At 43.0% G+C, this 17,560-nt stretch overlaps 1 protein-coding gene across 7 annotated transcripts in view; it reads left to right on the top strand.

Annotated features, from left to right (window-relative positions):
• The window catches only part of smoc1 (SPARC related modular calcium binding 1), a 45,894-nt gene extending 28,705 nt beyond the window's left edge, over positions 1 to 17,189 (top strand). For 3 of the 7 annotated variants that reach the window (XM_076748657.1, XM_076748655.1, XM_076748652.1), the window contains 6 exons: positions 4,229 to 4,421; positions 6,366 to 6,448; positions 9,264 to 9,369; positions 9,894 to 10,138; positions 11,016 to 11,049; positions 17,007 to 17,189. In XM_076748657.1, the coding sequence (XP_076604772.1) occupies positions 4,229 to 4,421; positions 6,366 to 6,448; positions 9,264 to 9,369; positions 9,894 to 10,138; positions 11,016 to 11,049; positions 17,007 to 17,046 (701 nt within the window). In that variant the 3' untranslated portion in view covers positions 17,047 to 17,189. Of the gene's footprint in view, positions 1 to 4,228; positions 4,422 to 6,365; positions 6,449 to 9,263; positions 9,370 to 9,893; positions 10,139 to 11,015; positions 11,070 to 17,006 lie in introns of all 7 variants that reach the window. The other 4 variants (XM_076748659.1, XM_076748656.1, XM_076748654.1 and 1 more) reach the window with 2 other exon arrangements.
• The last annotated feature ends 371 nt before the right edge of the window (positions 17,190 to 17,560 follow it).

The following is a 17,560-nucleotide window of genomic DNA, read 5'->3' as shown; positions in this document are numbered from 1 at the left end:
TTTGAGACATGAGCGATGTGTGTGTCTGCGGCTGCATCTGCATGTGATTGCATACAGTATGTGTGTGTTTGTGAATATGCATGTGTACACGAAAATGTGTGCATGTGTGATTCAGAGTTGGCAAGTAAGAAAGTACATCTAGTATTGTACTAAAGTGCAGTTGTGATGTTCTTATACTTTCTTCACTGCATTTCAGAAATGTGTAAATATTGCAGTTTTTACCAGAGATGAGCAGTTCAAGCAAAAGCACTATTCGACATTCGCTGGGAACTATTCGACCATTCCTCCCAAGTGTTCTTCACAGCCAGTCGTTCAGAAGCAATTAATCAATTAGTCGACTGACAGATTATTAAGTGGCAACTATCCTGATCATTTTTGTTTGACATCTAGTGGTGCCTCACTCTACGTTTAAGCATTACATTGAACCTACAGCGAAAGGCACAAGAAACACAAGAGACGCTCTCTAGAGCCACTGCTTGGCTTGTCCGTTCTGGGCTACCGTAGAAACATGGCGGTGCAATATGGCAGACTGTGGTTGTAAAGAGCTCATTCTAAGTTAACAAAAACACACCAATTCTTATTTTCAGGATTTTACACTAATGAAAACGAAGCTATGAATGTTATATTCCATCTCTGTCACTAAATCCTGCACGTTAGATCTTCAAGTAAACAGTCAAATGTGGGTTTTTGCTTTTAACACAGAATTCAAAGGTTTTGAAAACTTCTTCCATCGCTGCTGTGTCAGTTTTGCAGTTTGCTTCGTTCTCTTGATAGATGCCGGTGTTTTTGGCCTGAATCCAGCTTACTTTCCAAAGAAGAGAAGGTTTGGTGCAGCGAATCCTTAATATTTAAACCCCACAGAATCGGAACCTTTCTCTCTCTCTCTGAGTTGTCTCTCAGCTGTCTGTCCCTTCGCGTTGGAAAACCTGAGTGCTGAGGAAGCAGCGCACACATGAGCTACGTTATTCATTTACTGGCTCTCTGGATACCCCATAATTATGATTTAGAGCGATGCAGAGATTGTGCTAGTGAAAAGTGTTTGCTTAGGCAAAGCAATGCAAAGTCCATTTTTCAAAAAAGATGCTTTGTTGCCAGACTCTGACATGCTGTTGTTGCAATGTTTTAAGGAGGGGGGAAGCGCTCTGTCATGCAGCTCATTTATAAAAGTGTGTGGAGAAGCAGAAACCCACTAACCACTGCTCCTCCCTCGCGGCAAGGCAAACAAAGGAAAAATAAAATACTGAAGGGACATAATGTGATCATGTAATCTTAGAGCATGATTTTGTATAAAAATATGCAGTCTTAAAAGGGGATTCTGTTTCTTTTAATCCCATTTACAAGTCTGATTTTAGACAGCCTGCACTTGCTTTTTACTGTTTAGCACAACAGGTGACGAAAAGTAACGTAGTGTGGCGACCAAACGTGCTAATGAATGATGTGTTGAAAAGCAACACAGATGAGGAAGATTACATATCCATTTTACGAGTGAACTCTCAATCATCTCTGGTTTTGCTGCACTCTAGGTCATAAACACACAGACATGCAGCTACATACCTACTTACAGAGTTCCCCTATTACCAACATTTCCGCTATTTTAACTGCAGAGAAGGCTTGCTTGAGACAATATTGCAGTGATTAGCCCACAGCTGAAAGCCATTGGAGTGAAGCGAAGAGGAGAGATCGCTGGGTGGGGTGGGGGGCAGGTTCAGAGAGGGAGACATTTAGAAGCAGAGAGAGAAAGAAAAAGAAAGTGAAAGAATGAGAGACAAAGGCAGAAGAAAGGTGGGAGGAATGGCATTGAAAGAGTGATAAAACGAATGATAAAGGAAGATAAACTGGAAAATACGGGAAAAAGAAGGTGACTTGTAAAAAAAAAAAAGTTTCACTTGGCTCAGAACGTGGAGGATGAGGGCCAGAGAAAAAGGCAGAAAATGGGGCAAGCCTGTTCTCAAAGCCACCGCAGACGGTCGTTTTTTGTCCATTATCAGTTTGCCCTGAAGAAAAAATGACCACAACGCAACGACCACAATGAGAAAATTGTTACAACAACTCCTGACATCCACTTGTGTGGGTTTCTGTTTTTCAGAACAATATTTGTTTTCTGAGGGTTCGTGTTTCTCATCATTCAGTTCCTGCCAGGAAGAGAAGTAAAATTGAAAAGGAAACAAAAATAAAAAATAAATAGAGCAGAAATGCAAGGCAGGCAAAGATTGAATTTCACCTCCACGCAAAACTGGAAGGATTACATTGCCAGCATCCAGCCTATTTCCACTTATATGTATATAAAAACAATTTTCTTTTGGGAATCCTTGCGCCTGGCGCCAGCATAACCTCTGTATAATAAACAGTGCTAAATAATTTGGATGTGAAGGAGCCTTGGCGAGGACCAGAGCCACGGCACAGCGCTAAGAACACTTGAGTGTGAGTCTTTGCAGGAGAAAAAGTTCTTTGGTATAGGGACACATTTAGCTCTCTGTTGGCAGCCATGCTCAGGAAACATGAACACCTCCTCACACTCACTCACACACACACACACCTCCCACTCTCCTTGGTTAGGCCTCAGGTCTACTGCTGAAGCTGCCACCACTGTCATCTCCAAACTGACTGACACAGTCACAGATAAACCGCTGGTGGCCCAAAAAGGTTTTTTTTAAAAAAAAATATTTTTGCCTGAAAACTAAAAAATGATCAATGGGCGGCACTCGGCCCGTTCCCATGATGCATGCTCCATTTTCCTGTGCAAGCTCTGTTGAGGTGACACTTCAAAGCCTGTCGGTGACAGTAACAAAAACTCACATCACATCTATTAGGTGTGTTTATATTTACAACAGAAAGTTACTTTATAAACTCTGTAATATCTCGCTGCTAACAGATCTAAAATGGCAATAAAAGCCTTCATTCTGCAGCATAAAACATTTTTAGAAAAATATTTTTGAGCCAGTTTTAGTAAAACACATGAATTCGGTAAAGGGGGAGAGGTCCCACATTTAAATTCACATGTTGTTTCCTGATGTGGTCTTGAACCAGGCAGTGACTGTGCCATATTGTCTTAATAATGCAATGGTTACTGGAAGTGTGTGAGTTGAGACTACCGGCACTGCTGTGGGACTAATCAGCTCCACAATGTGAAAATACCACGTCACCACCCTGAAGAAAGGGCTCCAAACGGCCAGCACGACCCCCTTATTGTGGCTTAATGCTTCATAGTGCACTTGAATGGAAAATGAAGGATGGATCAGAAGAGGTTAAAGCACACTTCATCGCCATGGTAACAACTCCAGCATGCAGCCCTGTTGCACTTGACTTAAGAGTGAGCGATGGACTAAATGGATGTGAATGTAAATACAGTGTGGTGGAACAAGGTGTTGCAGGAGCATCTCTCAAGGGTCGAGCGCCTGTTGTTGAACATATGACAGATATGACAGATTGTGGTGGGTGAAGACTTCCTAATCCAACCTGAAGAGGGACCAGGAAAGGTTTTATGTTAGCAGAGCTTCAGGTTGAAGTCCAACTGCTTGAAGTGGGACCATTGCTTGGGTTTGTTTGTGTCCATCCCACACAAGTGGTGGATTGCAGCATCTGTGACATACGGCAGCTTTCTGAAGGATTTTTTCAAGCTTTAGTAAGTTTATCAGGGAAACAACCTCCACTCCACTTAATGATGCCCAACATTCAGTTGCATCACGGGCCATATGCCCATGGCACGAAGCAGCATTAAAGTTATCCTGAAGCCAAAGAGAACACTGATACTCAAACTATGAAACCTCACAATCCTGTTGCCTGTGTCTACTCCAACAGCTCAATCCTCTGTAGGTCTAAATCTGTTGCCTTTCCAACCACATACAATGTTTTTCTGCCATATGATATTTCAGTAAGTGTAGAGTAACTCTTCAAACAGCAGCACAACAAAACAGACATGACATCGAAGTCAGCAACAAAAACAGAGAGCCCTAAACGTGCATCAGTTAGTCTATAAAGCGACCTGAATAGTGCCAAGTGCTGTAGAGATTCAATCACAACTGAAATTGGTTGATTGAAAGCCAATGACACTGGGCAACTTTGTGACTTACAAAAAGTACAACACATGGAAGCATGCCACACTGAATGCTTTGAGACATCATTCTCCAAAGCTAACATCATCTGTTAATCTTGTGACAGATGGGTTTTATTGTGTTTCTGTTGTCCTTATTTGGTGCGTCTGTATTGAGTGTGTTTCTCATGGTTTTAGAGAAAGTTCCCTCTTGTGACCAGGAGCGACAGAGCGCACTGGACGAGGCTCGGCAGAATCCTCGTGAGGCCATTTTCATCCCTGACTGTGGGCCCGGAGGCCTGTACAAACCAGTCCAGTGCCACCAGTCCACAGGCTACTGCTGGTGCGTTCTGGTGGACACAGGACGGCCCATTCCTGGAACCTCCACCAGGTAGTATCATTTATCAAAAAATGGACTTACCAAGTTTTTTATTAAGCTAATAAGGCATTTATACATCCACTGGAAAATATAGTAAGTTTCCTTTGAAATGAGGCAAATTTTATCAATACACTGTCCCAAATTTAAAGGCAATCCATCCAGGAGACATTTCACTCACATCCCCAAATGTGAACCTCATGGTGGCACCAGAAGAAAAGTCAAAGGATCACCAAAGTCTTTAGGGTTCATCCTCTGGGAACCATGAATACCTGGACAAAATCTGGCCCAGTCCATTAAGTACGTTAGATGTCAAGATATATTAGAATATAAGTGAACACTTTGACCTGCTGAGGGCGCTAAAGGAAAAGTTGGGAATCACCAATGTTGTTAGGACATTGTCACCCTTCGAGCTAATGGCTAACAGCTACTTTCACTGCTTACAACTTGGATTCAAGCTGATACTGCCGGCTCACTTGGCAAAGCGATTCGCTTCCAGCCCTGGTGGGAATATCATTTGGCTGGCCGTAAACACTCAATGTTTGGTATGACGTTTGTTTTCAGTGCAGTTGCTGCTGTTTATACTGCTTTCAGGGAAATGGCCACGGCACAATGGATTTTTGCAAGAGCCATAGGTCACAGAGATGGAGATGAGGCAACAGAAAAATATTCAATAAATGATGGCCATCGCTCATGTTTTGGTTGTTTAATAACCTTTCACGATTTGTATCTAGAACGTGAATATTACAACTTTAAACGCAGCGCTGCATAAAGAGAAACAGATTGGATGCTTGAAGAACTGTAAGCATGTACGGTTGAATAGATGAGCTGTTTTTGTTCCTGAAGGGGCGTCATCATTCTCTCTCCACGGGGCGGTTTATGTTTTACAGGAGGAGGACTTTTTCCAATCAGAAAAAGTTAGCTGATGTTCGGCCTTGCTACTATTTGAATACATGATAACACAAGTTTGGTTTCAGTGGGGAGATACCAGCGTATTTAGAACTGAAAGCCCCAAAAACCTAAAGTAAATCAAATGCATAGTAGCAAAACTTGCACAGACCAAACTCTCATCTGCATTTCGGGAGATATTGAATGACAATCTTGAGGCAATTATTTCTTCACGTAGGAATTTAACATATTTTGGACTAAACCTCATGTCACTCATCCCATTTTCTTTCCTCTGGACAGCAATGTGCAGAGTCATGCATCAGACATCCCGTTTTGGATCAGTGGCCCTGCAGACTGTGAAAAAAGAAATGACAACTTGCTTTTACTTTGAATAAAAAAAAAAAAAAAAAAAAAAAAAAAAGGCAAATGAGACACACATGCTCAATTTTCCATCCTATTCAAGAACCCCTGATAGCCAGGAGAAAACGAGTCATGCCACGCATAATGACGAACAGTTTGTTATGGCTCTGAAACCGAGCTTTGTGCACATCAAATCAAATTTATTTATTATGAGTTTATAAAAAGAACGGTTAATCACTGTCATTAATTCTTTACAGATCACCGGTGAACGCACACATTAAAGCCAAAGAGCAGCAGGCTGCAGTTTAAAGAAGCCACGACAGAATGAATGTGTACAAATGCACACAGCAAAGAGATTAGGGAAGGGCGCATGTTTTCATAAGGAAGATAAATAAAGATATTTGTCCTGCACCAATAACATCTCCTGGTTTTCAGCTCCAGCTCAGACTGTTCTGAGGTCTGGAAGGAAAACAGGAAAATCTTTTTGTGGTGTTTTTGTTTTGTCGAGTCTTCAGTTCCAGGCCAGGTTCGATTATTGTTTTATTTCCTACGGCTGATCGAGTTTGTCTTCATGGACTAGTTTCTCCTTTGACGTCTCAGGTTTTTTGCACATTGCTGAGACAGGTTTATTCTTCGCTTCCTCAGCTTCTGCTGATGTTTCTGTCTCATGCAGCTGTGCTCCTGCTGTCCTCTCCTCTCTGTGTATTACAGGTACCAGACGCCGGAGTGTGACGATGCTGCACGATCTCGCATCTCCGACACAGAAGACCCCTTCCAGGGCAGAGACCTGACAGGTTTTCTTTACTTTTCACTGCAGTGCACTCCCAACTGTTGCCATGCCTGTCAAGACTTCTGCTCTCACACGACACGTGCAGTTTACGATAACATTGGTAGAATCATCGGTGAAATCTGCAGACTTCTCATTTCTAGCCGGTGACTGTTGTTTTTTTACTGACACAGGCAGATTCAACTGTAGCCGGTTAGCCAATTAAGCTAAAATTGTTAGTGTGAGTTGGTTGAAAACACAGGCTCTGTTTCTACACAATGGTGAAATACTACACAGTGATGTGCAAACCGTGAGTGAGGCTTCTAACCTGTAACACAACAATTTTATGTAGCAGTAAGTCTCCTCGTCCCTGGAAGTAATGCTAGGTCACTGCTGTAGGTGGTAAGCTAGTTGGCTCACTTTTGCAGCTTACATTACGTTACGTGCTCTTCGACTTTGGTTTTTGAAAAGGCTAAAGAAAAAAGGACACCACCTTCCAAACTGTATATAGGGAGCTTCTGCCTCGTGCATTGCTCCAGAATGTGGATAAACTCAAAGCCTGCCCAGCTTTGCTTAGTTACAGCTGCTGATTGGACAATCGCTGTCAAAGTGAGGGGTTTACAAAACAGTCAATTAATAGCACTGCAGCTCAGAGATGTGGAAAGTTTGCCTGTGTTCACTGCTTACAGGAAATACAGTTCTCCCCTCCTTCAAGCTAACTGAGGGTTTTGATTAAGAATCGACCAAACCTCACTTTGTGGTGTTGGATTCCCCGGCAGCAAAGATCAGAGACTCGTCTAAACCAGAGGTCGTAACCTCGGCTCATACTCCTCTGCCCTTGTTACTGCTCACATACTTTTGTTGCCCCTCTGTTTCCCCATCATTTAAGGTTGCATTGTAACTCTTATTTAATTCCCCATCTGGTGAGTTTACAGAGTCAAGCATGACTCCTGACTGTGCAGCAGATGTGTGGCATGTTTTATGAAGGTGTGAGTGTTGCGGGGTGTGGTGGTGAGGCTGTGGGGGGCTGCTGGGGGTGTTGGAGACCGCAGGGTGCTGAGTGGAGATATTTTTATGTACTGTAGAGGGATGTTCTGAACCGCCACAACAAAGCCCAGTATTTCATGGTCGTCACATCAAGGCAGGAGGAGGAAAGAATGCTTGAGAGGGCAGTCTATTAGCAGCATGGAGCTACAGGTTCAACCTCACTGTACACAAAGTGGCACAATACCACCTCTGTCAGGGGGAGCAGATAGGAGCTCCTCCCCCGAGACCAAAGGCTGTTCACTTTCAGTTCAGTCAGCTCACGAGCTGAGTTTTTAATCTGAAGCTCAAAGCAAATGTCCAATGATGTAAGTTTTGCTTCAGCACAGGTGTGACACAAACCCACACTGTCACACACCCAGTTTAGTATGAACAGAGCTGAGTGTGTGTGCGTGTGTGTGTGTGTGTGCGTGTGTGTGTGTGTGTGTGCCTGCTGTCCAGCCTGCTCTCTGTGTCCATGTCAGTTTTAGGGTGGATCAGGGATTAAATGTTGACTAAACCAGCTGTTCTGTGATCAGTTTATACCAAAGAGAGAAAGGAAAAAATGCTTCTCTGGACAGAGTTCTAACTCATGGCTTTCTGTAGGCGGAAAAGTCTGAACTCCCAGCCCGACAAATGAAGGTGCTGCAAAGTGATTCATGACGTAAAATTGTGGTTAAAAAAAAAAGCTTTTCTGCTGCACAAACATCCATTTATTATATATTTTTCTTGTGAAATGGATCGATGCAATTCCGTAGAACGCTAAAGATATTTCAGGTGGAAAGAAGGGAGCAACCTGTAAAGATGTGCCACAGGTGAACATTGATTTTTTGAATGGTGTAAGAGCCAGAAAGCTGGTAGCCAGTGATTTGAAAGTCTTTTTGTCTACGTCTGATATGACGCGTTTTAAAGTCTTAAGATTAACGAGATCAATCCAAGTGGCCCAGAGCCTGTTCGATGCCGCCTGTGGTCCTGCACCACACTGTGCCCTTGACACCTTGCCACATAGGCAGCGTACAGCATAACGGTTTGCGCTTCATAACACCCCAATTTAACACTTGGATTAAGGCGCAGCAAGGCAGTGCTTCTCTGAGCTTGTCGTGTCGAAGGAAATGCTAATTGGATTCACCTGGCGGGGCAGCGGACCACCTCCCACAGAACTGAGCCGGCACAAAAGGAATGAAAAGACAAGAACGGAGCAGAGAACAAGGAGGCCACAAGCGCTCAGAGGAAGGGGAGGAGGGGATCGACTGAGAAAGCCTGAGCGAAAGAGGGAGAGACCGAAAAAAAGAATGAGAAGATTAGTTTACTATGCAGCTGCGTTTGAAGTTCCCCTTTAAGAGACACAATTAGGAGGGAAAAATTTGCACTGCTTTAGCGTGCTATTAAAACCATACATCTGGGCAATTAAAGAGAGCTACCCAAGGTGTTCAGAATTGTGTCATAAAAGTTAACAGGTCTGCACTGCTCAACAAAACTCTCTCATCACCGCACACTTCTGTTCCACGTCTCGCCATGTGCCTCAGCTCTGCTTTCTGAGGTCTTACAAAACAACCGAACTACGTCTTTCGCCTCCTTTTAAAATATATTCATAATGATTCACCAGTAATTGTGACATAAGCCGGTTAACAGATACACCTGGTTCGTCTTCAAGCTGTGGGAAAGGTCTGCATGCTTTCTTTTACAGCCGTTTGACATCTGTCATCCTGGTTCACTGGTGTGGAGGCTTTAGAGGACTTCACCTTCGCTGTACCGTAATGACTCAAATTAGTTGTGGAAGGTAATTTTGGTGTATTTTTTTTGTCTTTGATTTGTACCAGGCTGCCCAGAGGGGAAGAAAGTGGAATTCATTACAAGCTTGTTAGATGCTCTCACCACAGACATGGTGCAAGCCATAAACTCACCAGCCCCCTCTGGTGGTGGGAGGTAAGTAGTGCCATGTAGACCGTTGTACCTGAGCAGGATGCCTCATGGCTGATTCTTCATGGAAAACTTCCACCTCCTCTGGTTTCACTCAAATCATCTTCCCCTGCGGTTTAATGAACTGAATGCTAATATTTCATCCCTGACAATGCACAGATCTTGGCACAGACACTGACAGTGTTTGGTGTTCACTTACCATCAATGCTAGAGCACTGAAAGGTATTTGGATTAAAGCTGGCCACGCTGTCCTGAAAAGATTAATGCATTCTTCAAAGCACAGCAGAACTTTGATTTTAATGAATTCACTGCAAGCGAAGCTGTAAAAAAAAGTTTCGGTTTTCAGACACAAAACACGACTGCCTGACGTATTCAGATCATTTTCTGTACAAGATGCCGTGACTCCATGTCATTAGAAATCAACAAACTGAACCGATGTTATCTGAGTGTGAAGTGATGTGATTACATGTTAAGCGGTAACATATAACATCCATGTTTTAACGCCTACCTTCTCCTCTGACCCTAACCAGGTTTGTTGAGCCTGATCCCAGTCACACTTTAGAGGAGAGGGTGGTGCACTGGTACTTCGCCCAGCTGGATAACAACGGCAGCCAGGACATCAACAAGAAGGAACTCAAGCCGTTTAAGAGGTACCTGAAGAAGAAAGCCAAACCCAAGAAATGCGCCCGCAAGTTCACCGACTACTGTGACCTGAACAAGGACAGGGCCATTTCCCTGCAGGAGCTGAAAGGCTGCCTGGGCGTCAGCAAGGAAGGTAAGAGGAAGAGGAAAGGTAGGAAAAAACTGATGGTTGAGTGTTTGCAGGGTCACAGAGTCGGGTCATGACCCTGGTATGAACCTTAAACCAGCTGGTAAAATCTGCATATAGAGTGGTCTCCTTCAACGACTAGTTGGAGACGCCTTAAGGCATGCAGAACTCATCTACAACAGTTTAACAGCTGCTTCAACAAAAATAAAACGACTGAATGAATTAATCTCTTATAGAGTGTAGAGGACTGGAGAATAAAAGAGGTACTTAGTTGTAGTAAAATGATCGTTTTCTAATTCTAAACTACAAAACACAGAACCATTTTCATTCATACCCACACTAGGTTTTTACTAATATGTTCATCATGTCCTGGTTTTAAAAAGTGAAGTCAGTTGTTTAGAGGAAGGGATGTGGTCCATGTGACAAACAGATGTGTTGGCAGTCTAATAAGGTGCACGGCTCCACTTAGCACTCACTGATGAATATTTAGACAAGACTAATGTATGAGTTGATCCTCGACGCTCTCTGGGCCGGGAAACTGAAACTACTCATCAGGAGTGTACAGACTGCTCATAATAGAGCTCATTAACAGCTGTCAAAGCAGCTTACGGCGAGAGGCTGCTGCCAGCTACAATCCAAATGTCGTACAGGCAAGAGAAGAAGAAGAAATGATTAAATTAAGTGTTAAGTAGAAGATTCCCAGTGGTTGTGACACATTTAACACATAAATGAGAAAGTAAACTTTTAATTCACTGAAGAAAAATGTTATTTTTTATTGCCGTAGCTGTACTGATGACAGTAAATACACATTATATTTAAAGTGAACTACATTCGTTTTCTTCAATGACTATCAAGGTTAATCTTTGTTTTTCCTCCTTTGCAGGCAGCTCAACGACAAGCGGCAGCCAAGGGACAAGGCAAGGGACAAAATTGTTCAGTAAGGCAAACTAATATGCTTTGACTAACGCCGGCTGCCTCTGGCTTTGAGTGCTGTGGTTGGTTTAACGTGTAACCCATTAACATGCACTCTGGTGAAACACACTAGTTTGGAGCAGCGTTTGATACGCGAACTGTAACGAACACTGAAGTTTGAGGTGTGTCCTTGAGTACTGGTATGGATGTGCAGCTGTGTGTGTGTGTGTGTGTGTGTCCATGGCTAAGATGGAGTATTGTCATCTGTTGTGCTGGTATTTTAGAGAGTGGGTTTGTCTCCAGTGAGTGACATCTCATCTCATGTATTGACCATAAAGATAAAAATGATACTTGTGGTTTCGTTCTGATTGACACGACTGAAAAGAATTAACTCGACTCTTAAGATATCTTCAGTACAATTACACAATTATTTTCTTTGAGGTAAGAAAACAGTGAAAAATGCTGCTTAAGACATTCAGTTTGCTAACACCAATCCAGCCAATCATCCCAATTTTAAAGCTGCGATCAGAGAATGTTTGGCAAATGCTTGAAAAATTCTTGAAACATTTAATTGCTTATTAAAATAGTTGCAGATTCATTTTCGGCCAATCAGCTGATCAGTTGACTTTTGTGGCATCTTTCTCTTATTCACCTGAAAAACTCTAAAATGAACAAAGTAATGATTTGCTGACATTTTTTGCTGACAGTCTTTCTGTCCTTTAGTCTCTCTTCTCAATCTCTGTTGGGATCTGGAACCTGTTGGGATTCCCCCCATTGAGTGATTACTGGTCCCATTGGTGCTGCTGACTTTGGCCACCAGGCCGCTTCAGCGCCACATAGCCCTGAAGTCATGTGTTTAACCTGGCGCTGGCCCAACACGCCAGGAGAACAGTGGCTCAGAGCGGGCATAACGTCAGGCCTCTCGGACCCTGGGCACCGCTGCCAGGATAAACAGCGCTGGTATTGGAAGAGCAGAGACGGAGGCTCGGTTGTTTTTCGCTGTGGTCACTGAATCTCTCACCTTCATGCTTAAGAGCTGGAGGTAAATGGCCTGACAGCTTTATACGGCTCCTTCTGCTGCCACTCAGACACTCTGAGCTAGTGGTGATTGTGGAGAGAGTGAGGTATTTAAAAAGAGAGAGAGGCTGCACGAAGGAAGCAGGAGTCTGTGAGAACATATGGCAGCATTCTGCCTTGACTAAGATAGACGGCCATTGTGTTCAGGTATGCCTAAGCTGATCCTTGATGGCCTGGATCCCTTTAAGTCAAGCTGCCTTTGCCAGGCATTAAATCTTATCATGCTCTGTCGCAGCTTTGGATCGTCACTGGAGTGTTGTTGGAGATATTTACAGTTTACAGTACGTGCTCTTGGTGAAGGATTGCAAGCATGTGGGGCAGAGTGGAGCACATCTGTACAGTATGAGGCTCCTCGCTTTTTGACACGTTGGCAACAGCAAAGGAAAACATCTGAATACCTTGTGTGAGTTTTGAAGTGAAGAGAGAGGGTGGCATCCATCGCATGAAGAGACTGGAATCCTCATTATAGATGAGATATGAAACAGAAGCCCGAGGCGGTGATTTTCTCTGAAAACCCTTCTCACATCAGGCCACTGATGAGCAGCAGGTCTGCAGCGTTATGTCTCGTTCACTGTAATGAGCAAAATGCAAAACTGTTAAGCTTGCTGCAATGCGCTTTGGCAGCAGGTTCATGATGTTCCTTTCAAAAGTCTTCATTCCATTTAGAAAGGCGTAAACACACGTTTGAATAAGTACAAACACATGCGGGTGTGCATGTATGAATGCACCAAAATGCACCAGACATGAGTAAACAGTTATATTAGAGGATGGATTGTGAATGCTTATAGAGCTTTTTTTTTTTTGCAGGATGAGTAGTTTAATATTTTAGTTGCAACATGCGGCATGTGTGGTTATGCACTAACATTACCGGTTGCACAACTTCATTAATTGATAAAGAGTTTGAATGATGTACAGCAAAGGACTTTTGACCTTTCAGCCACGGGATCTGTTTGCTGGTAGATGATAGAGACGTATTCGTTCGCTCAATTTTTTCAGTTTAACAGCAAATGGCAGATATTGGACCCTGATCACAACTATTAAAATAGAGAGGGATGAGTGTGTCTAACTTAAAGCTGTGTTGCAGTTACTTACAGCAGTGAAGGGCATCGTACTGAAGACCAGTTTCCCCAGTTTAAAGTTGGTATGAGGAGCTTTTAAAGGCAACCTATCCTGTGATCTGGTTGTTCACTTTGAACTCCACTAAGGCTGTTAAGTATCTCAGTAACTTAGATAACAAGGCCTTTTATATGAAACACAGGTATGCTCGTGCCTTCTAGAGGTCAGTGGTGAACATCTAATCTTCTTAAATAGCTCACAGAGGTGAGTTGTCTTGAGTAATGAATCGAAGGGCAAGTGTGTTACATAGCGCCCAGTGGTTAAAGGGTAGTGACAGCAAGCAGATATAGGATATAGTCATGATCCAGCAAAGACATTTCATGGATTTTAAAATGGCTTGTCCGGAGCATTTATCCTGACATTTGTAGGACAGTAAGAAGAAGGAATAATGTGGGCAACTTTCGAAAAGAAAGCTTCCTAGTTTGCCTAAATAAATATTACTCAGCACAGATCACAGAGGAACACAAGTATTACTGCCACCTCATTACTGAAGGTATTTTGGGCTGATTTCACCTGTCAAAGACCATTTTAAACTTTGTGCAGGTGAGGCTCGCATTGACAAAAACAGTCAGAAGTGCACACATGCTTTTTGTGTCCTGCCTGCTGTTTTATGTCAAACTCCTCTCTTCCTTTCTCGTCTCCTTTCCTGCTCTCTCGTCTCTTCCTCCCCTGTTTGTCCTGGCTGTGTCCGTCATTAGGCAGGAATGAAAGGAGGGCATTATGAGGCAGGCCTGGCACCGAGGCCGCAAGACCATTAGAGAGCCCAGAGCCCTGTCCTCTCTGAGCCAACGGCAATTACTCCACACCACTTGTGTTTTAATTACTGTGACATCAGCTCCACACACTGTACTGCGTTAAGGTCGACAGAAAGGACTGTGACAGTTAGATAAGCGTCACTTACTAGCATTAAGGTGATATTGCTACAAAACCTCTCATGTCATGGGCTGAATGTAAATTCAGGCCTGTGTATCCAAGTCCTTTTCCCCAGCTGCCACCATGTACAGGTATACCATGATTCCCAGCTCTTGAGCCAAGTGTCTTTATTGGCTGGTCCCAGGTGAGGCGAGGTGATTCACCGCTAGACAGGATCTGCTTTCAGCTCTTTATCACAAGTGGGGCCAAGGTGTCCAGGGAGAGGCCAGCGAGCTTTGTGTTGTTAATGGCACAGACAGTGTCCTCAGTGACTGGGAGGAGAGGAGGGAGAGGACCATTCGCTGCTCTGGAGCCGGGTAATTGCAAGGCCGATTCATCAGCACAACTGTAGCCTGACTCCTTACAACAGAGACATTTATCTGAGCTAAAGAGACGACTTGACATGACTTCACCAGAAAGATATCAGGAAATGTTGTGGACCTGCATAGTTTAACAGTTAGAACATGCTGCTAATGCTGCCAAGGTAAAGAGTTTATGACACTGAAAGTACAAAATACTACAGTTCTGGTTGTTGAGTTGCACCATGTTGCTTGAGGGGTACTTAAGCAAGAACCAGAACACCAGAAAGGCCAAACTGCAGTCAAATGACAGCTGGTCTGAATCTTAGAACTAAAACATCTTAACATTCAAATATCTCTTCCTGATTTCTTTATATCCTGAATTTTGCTCAGCTGGTTGCCAGACCCAAGGATGCCAAAGTTGGCTGGTCAGTCCTCTGGTGATATGGTCCAAACCAAACAATCTACATGACAACTGTTATTGTGTTTTTTATCATCCCCAGATGGTGGATTGCTACGATGTTTATGTGCCTCTCATCAGGCCAAAATTTAGATTTGTACATAAGAAATGACAAAATCAGACATAACTGAGCTCATTCAAGCTCCTCAGAGGATGACCCTCTCCATTGTGGACTCTCCAAGTGCTTTCATTCAGCGCTCTGCAGGCAAATTTCTCACACAAAATGTCAAAAATTATAACATTTCTTATCGTTTCGCTGTGGATATTCATATTTAGTCAGTCAGTAGATTCAATTTATTAATCAGGATTATGTAACGTACAACAATTTGTTTAACTGGAGGGTTCTTGCACAGAATTTCCTGGAAATTGCAACATGGCTGATTGCAGCAGGTTTTAATCTTACATTTTGTTTTTAAAAAGTTTTGACAGATTCAGCTTTCTTTATGAGCTGTATGCCAAATTTGCTGTTGCGGAGGCTGGTCATAAAGGTTTTTCTGGTTGTGTTAAAAGTAGAGAAAGGAAAATATTGTATGAACTGAGCAGAGCTGATTCAGTGTTCTTGTAACAAAATCGACATGTTTTTACATAAAAATGTCACAGCTTAAACTTCGAACAGTAGTCACCTGGATCCAACTAGTCAGTGCAGAAACAGGTAGCCATAATATTTTATTGTACACTCTTAAAGTATAGGAGAAAGCATCCACTGCAGGACTCTCTCATATGGAAGGTAACCTGTGATTTATGGAGAGCTGGAGGGATTGTGACGCTTTAAAGTTCGAACAGAAGACTCCACTGTGAAGCAAATGCATCGTCTGATTTCTGTGCTCAAATCAGCTGGACTTCAATTTCATGGCGAGCATAACCAGCACTGACAGAGAGCGCACCTGTAGTCTCCACCCTCACACACAGCGTCATGTAGGCCACGAGTGAGTCTACACACACACATACACATTGCATGTGCACACACAAAATACAGACTGATGGAAAGACACAACACACGCAGCCCCATCTGAACGTCCAATGCATAAATAGAAATGGGTGCATACAAACACTGACACGCAGCCTGAGCTCTCACAGGGCTCAGGAGGAACTCTGCTCCCCTCTGACAGCCATCTGTAAGCAATCTAAGCTCTTTACCCATCTCCTTTCCTCCCAGGCCTCTCCTCCTTTCTGCCCGCCCCCCCTCACCCGCTCATCTGATTGATGAGCGAGCGGTCCATCCCTCGTGCAGCACACTGACTGTCCCATGCAGTTTCCAAGCAAACGCAACACAACACGAGAGACCCACTGAGTTATAGCTCGGCTTTAACATAACGTCAGCACATGTGATGGCGCGTTTGGAAAGTTTGGGTGTAGGTGGGGTACAGCTGCTCAGCAGTCTTTAGTCTTTAGTTAGTAACCACTGTCTTTATCCTCACTTTAACGTATAAATGCCTTGTAACCTCAAGAAAAACTGAACGTAAAGAAAAGAGTGAAAAACGTCTCAGATGAGTTGTTGCTGATTGAAAGAAAAACAAGAAATTTAAAAACAATTGCTGTAAATTAAACTTATTTGCTGTTTTAACTTATTTGCAGTCAGAATTTTGCTTCATTGCATCTTAAAGTGGACCAGAGAAAGCAGAGGCCACATTACTGCTCGAAAGTTGCTTTTAACAAGGTTTACTTTTGTTACACACTCAATTGCTTTTAATGTAATATAAACACAGAAAAACCTAGTGAGGTAAATAAAATCCAAAATGATAAAACAGTACATTTATTTTTGGTTCTTAACAAAACTAAAAGTCACAGTGTGTTTAATTTTGTTTAGTTTAACTGAGGAAAGGCGATTAGATAGACTGTTAGGTTTAGAGGAAGAGGCACGTTATCAGCTACAGAGGATGAATATGCAGAATTACAACATGCTTTTCATGCTTTTTAAGTGTTTTATTAAGCTATATGTTATCTAACTTGTGTGTGTGAGTCTGTCTGAGTGAGCTTCTGCCTGTGAAGCCATGCCATCGTCTTGTCACGCAGCTGCATGCTGGATACCGAAACAGACGAGTGAATACATTTTTTTCTGCTTCCTCCCTCCCGCTCTTGTCTGTCGTTCTGTTCCCAGTAGGTCGTCTGGTGTGAGAAGAGAAGGATCCAGAAGCTGAGACGAGAGCAGAGGGCACAGAGGGAAGCCATCTGTACGCTTGCTGACGGGAAAGAGAAAGATGGAGCAGAAAAATTACGAAGTTCCTGAGTTTAAAAAAAAAAAAAAAATGAACAGAAAAACAAGAAAAGAAAACGAAGCGGCGCCAAAATATTTGCACTTTCTCCTCCCTATGTTTGACATTTTATCTGTTTGTACGTGTTTTTTTTTTTCCTCTTGAAGTGACTGAAAAGGTCTTGGTAAGAATGAGAATATATTTGTTAAAAGATGACTCACCACTGGAAGATGTGTATGTCACCACATTTCCCCATGTGTTTCGTCTGCTGTTGTAATTCGTTCTGTTCTCAGATAACAGGAACAGGTACTAACATGCATTTTGTGGCTATTAAATTCAACTTTCAATTCCCCTGTTACATATAGCAGCACACAGGCCAGTGGCAGCTCACTTAAGAGGAGCTCACAGTGAGTCACATTCAGCCCAAACTCATAAGGCAGAGCGATGGCAATGCAGACCA

The sequence above is a fragment of the Chaetodon auriga genome, chromosome 14, assembly GCF_051107435.1.
Source record: "Chaetodon auriga isolate fChaAug3 chromosome 14, fChaAug3.hap1, whole genome shotgun sequence".
Classification (NCBI taxonomy): Eukaryota; Metazoa; Chordata; class Actinopteri; order Chaetodontiformes; family Chaetodontidae; genus Chaetodon; species Chaetodon auriga.
The sequence above is the reverse complement of the archived record's forward strand: the minus strand, read 5'-3'. Positions and strand labels throughout refer to the sequence as shown.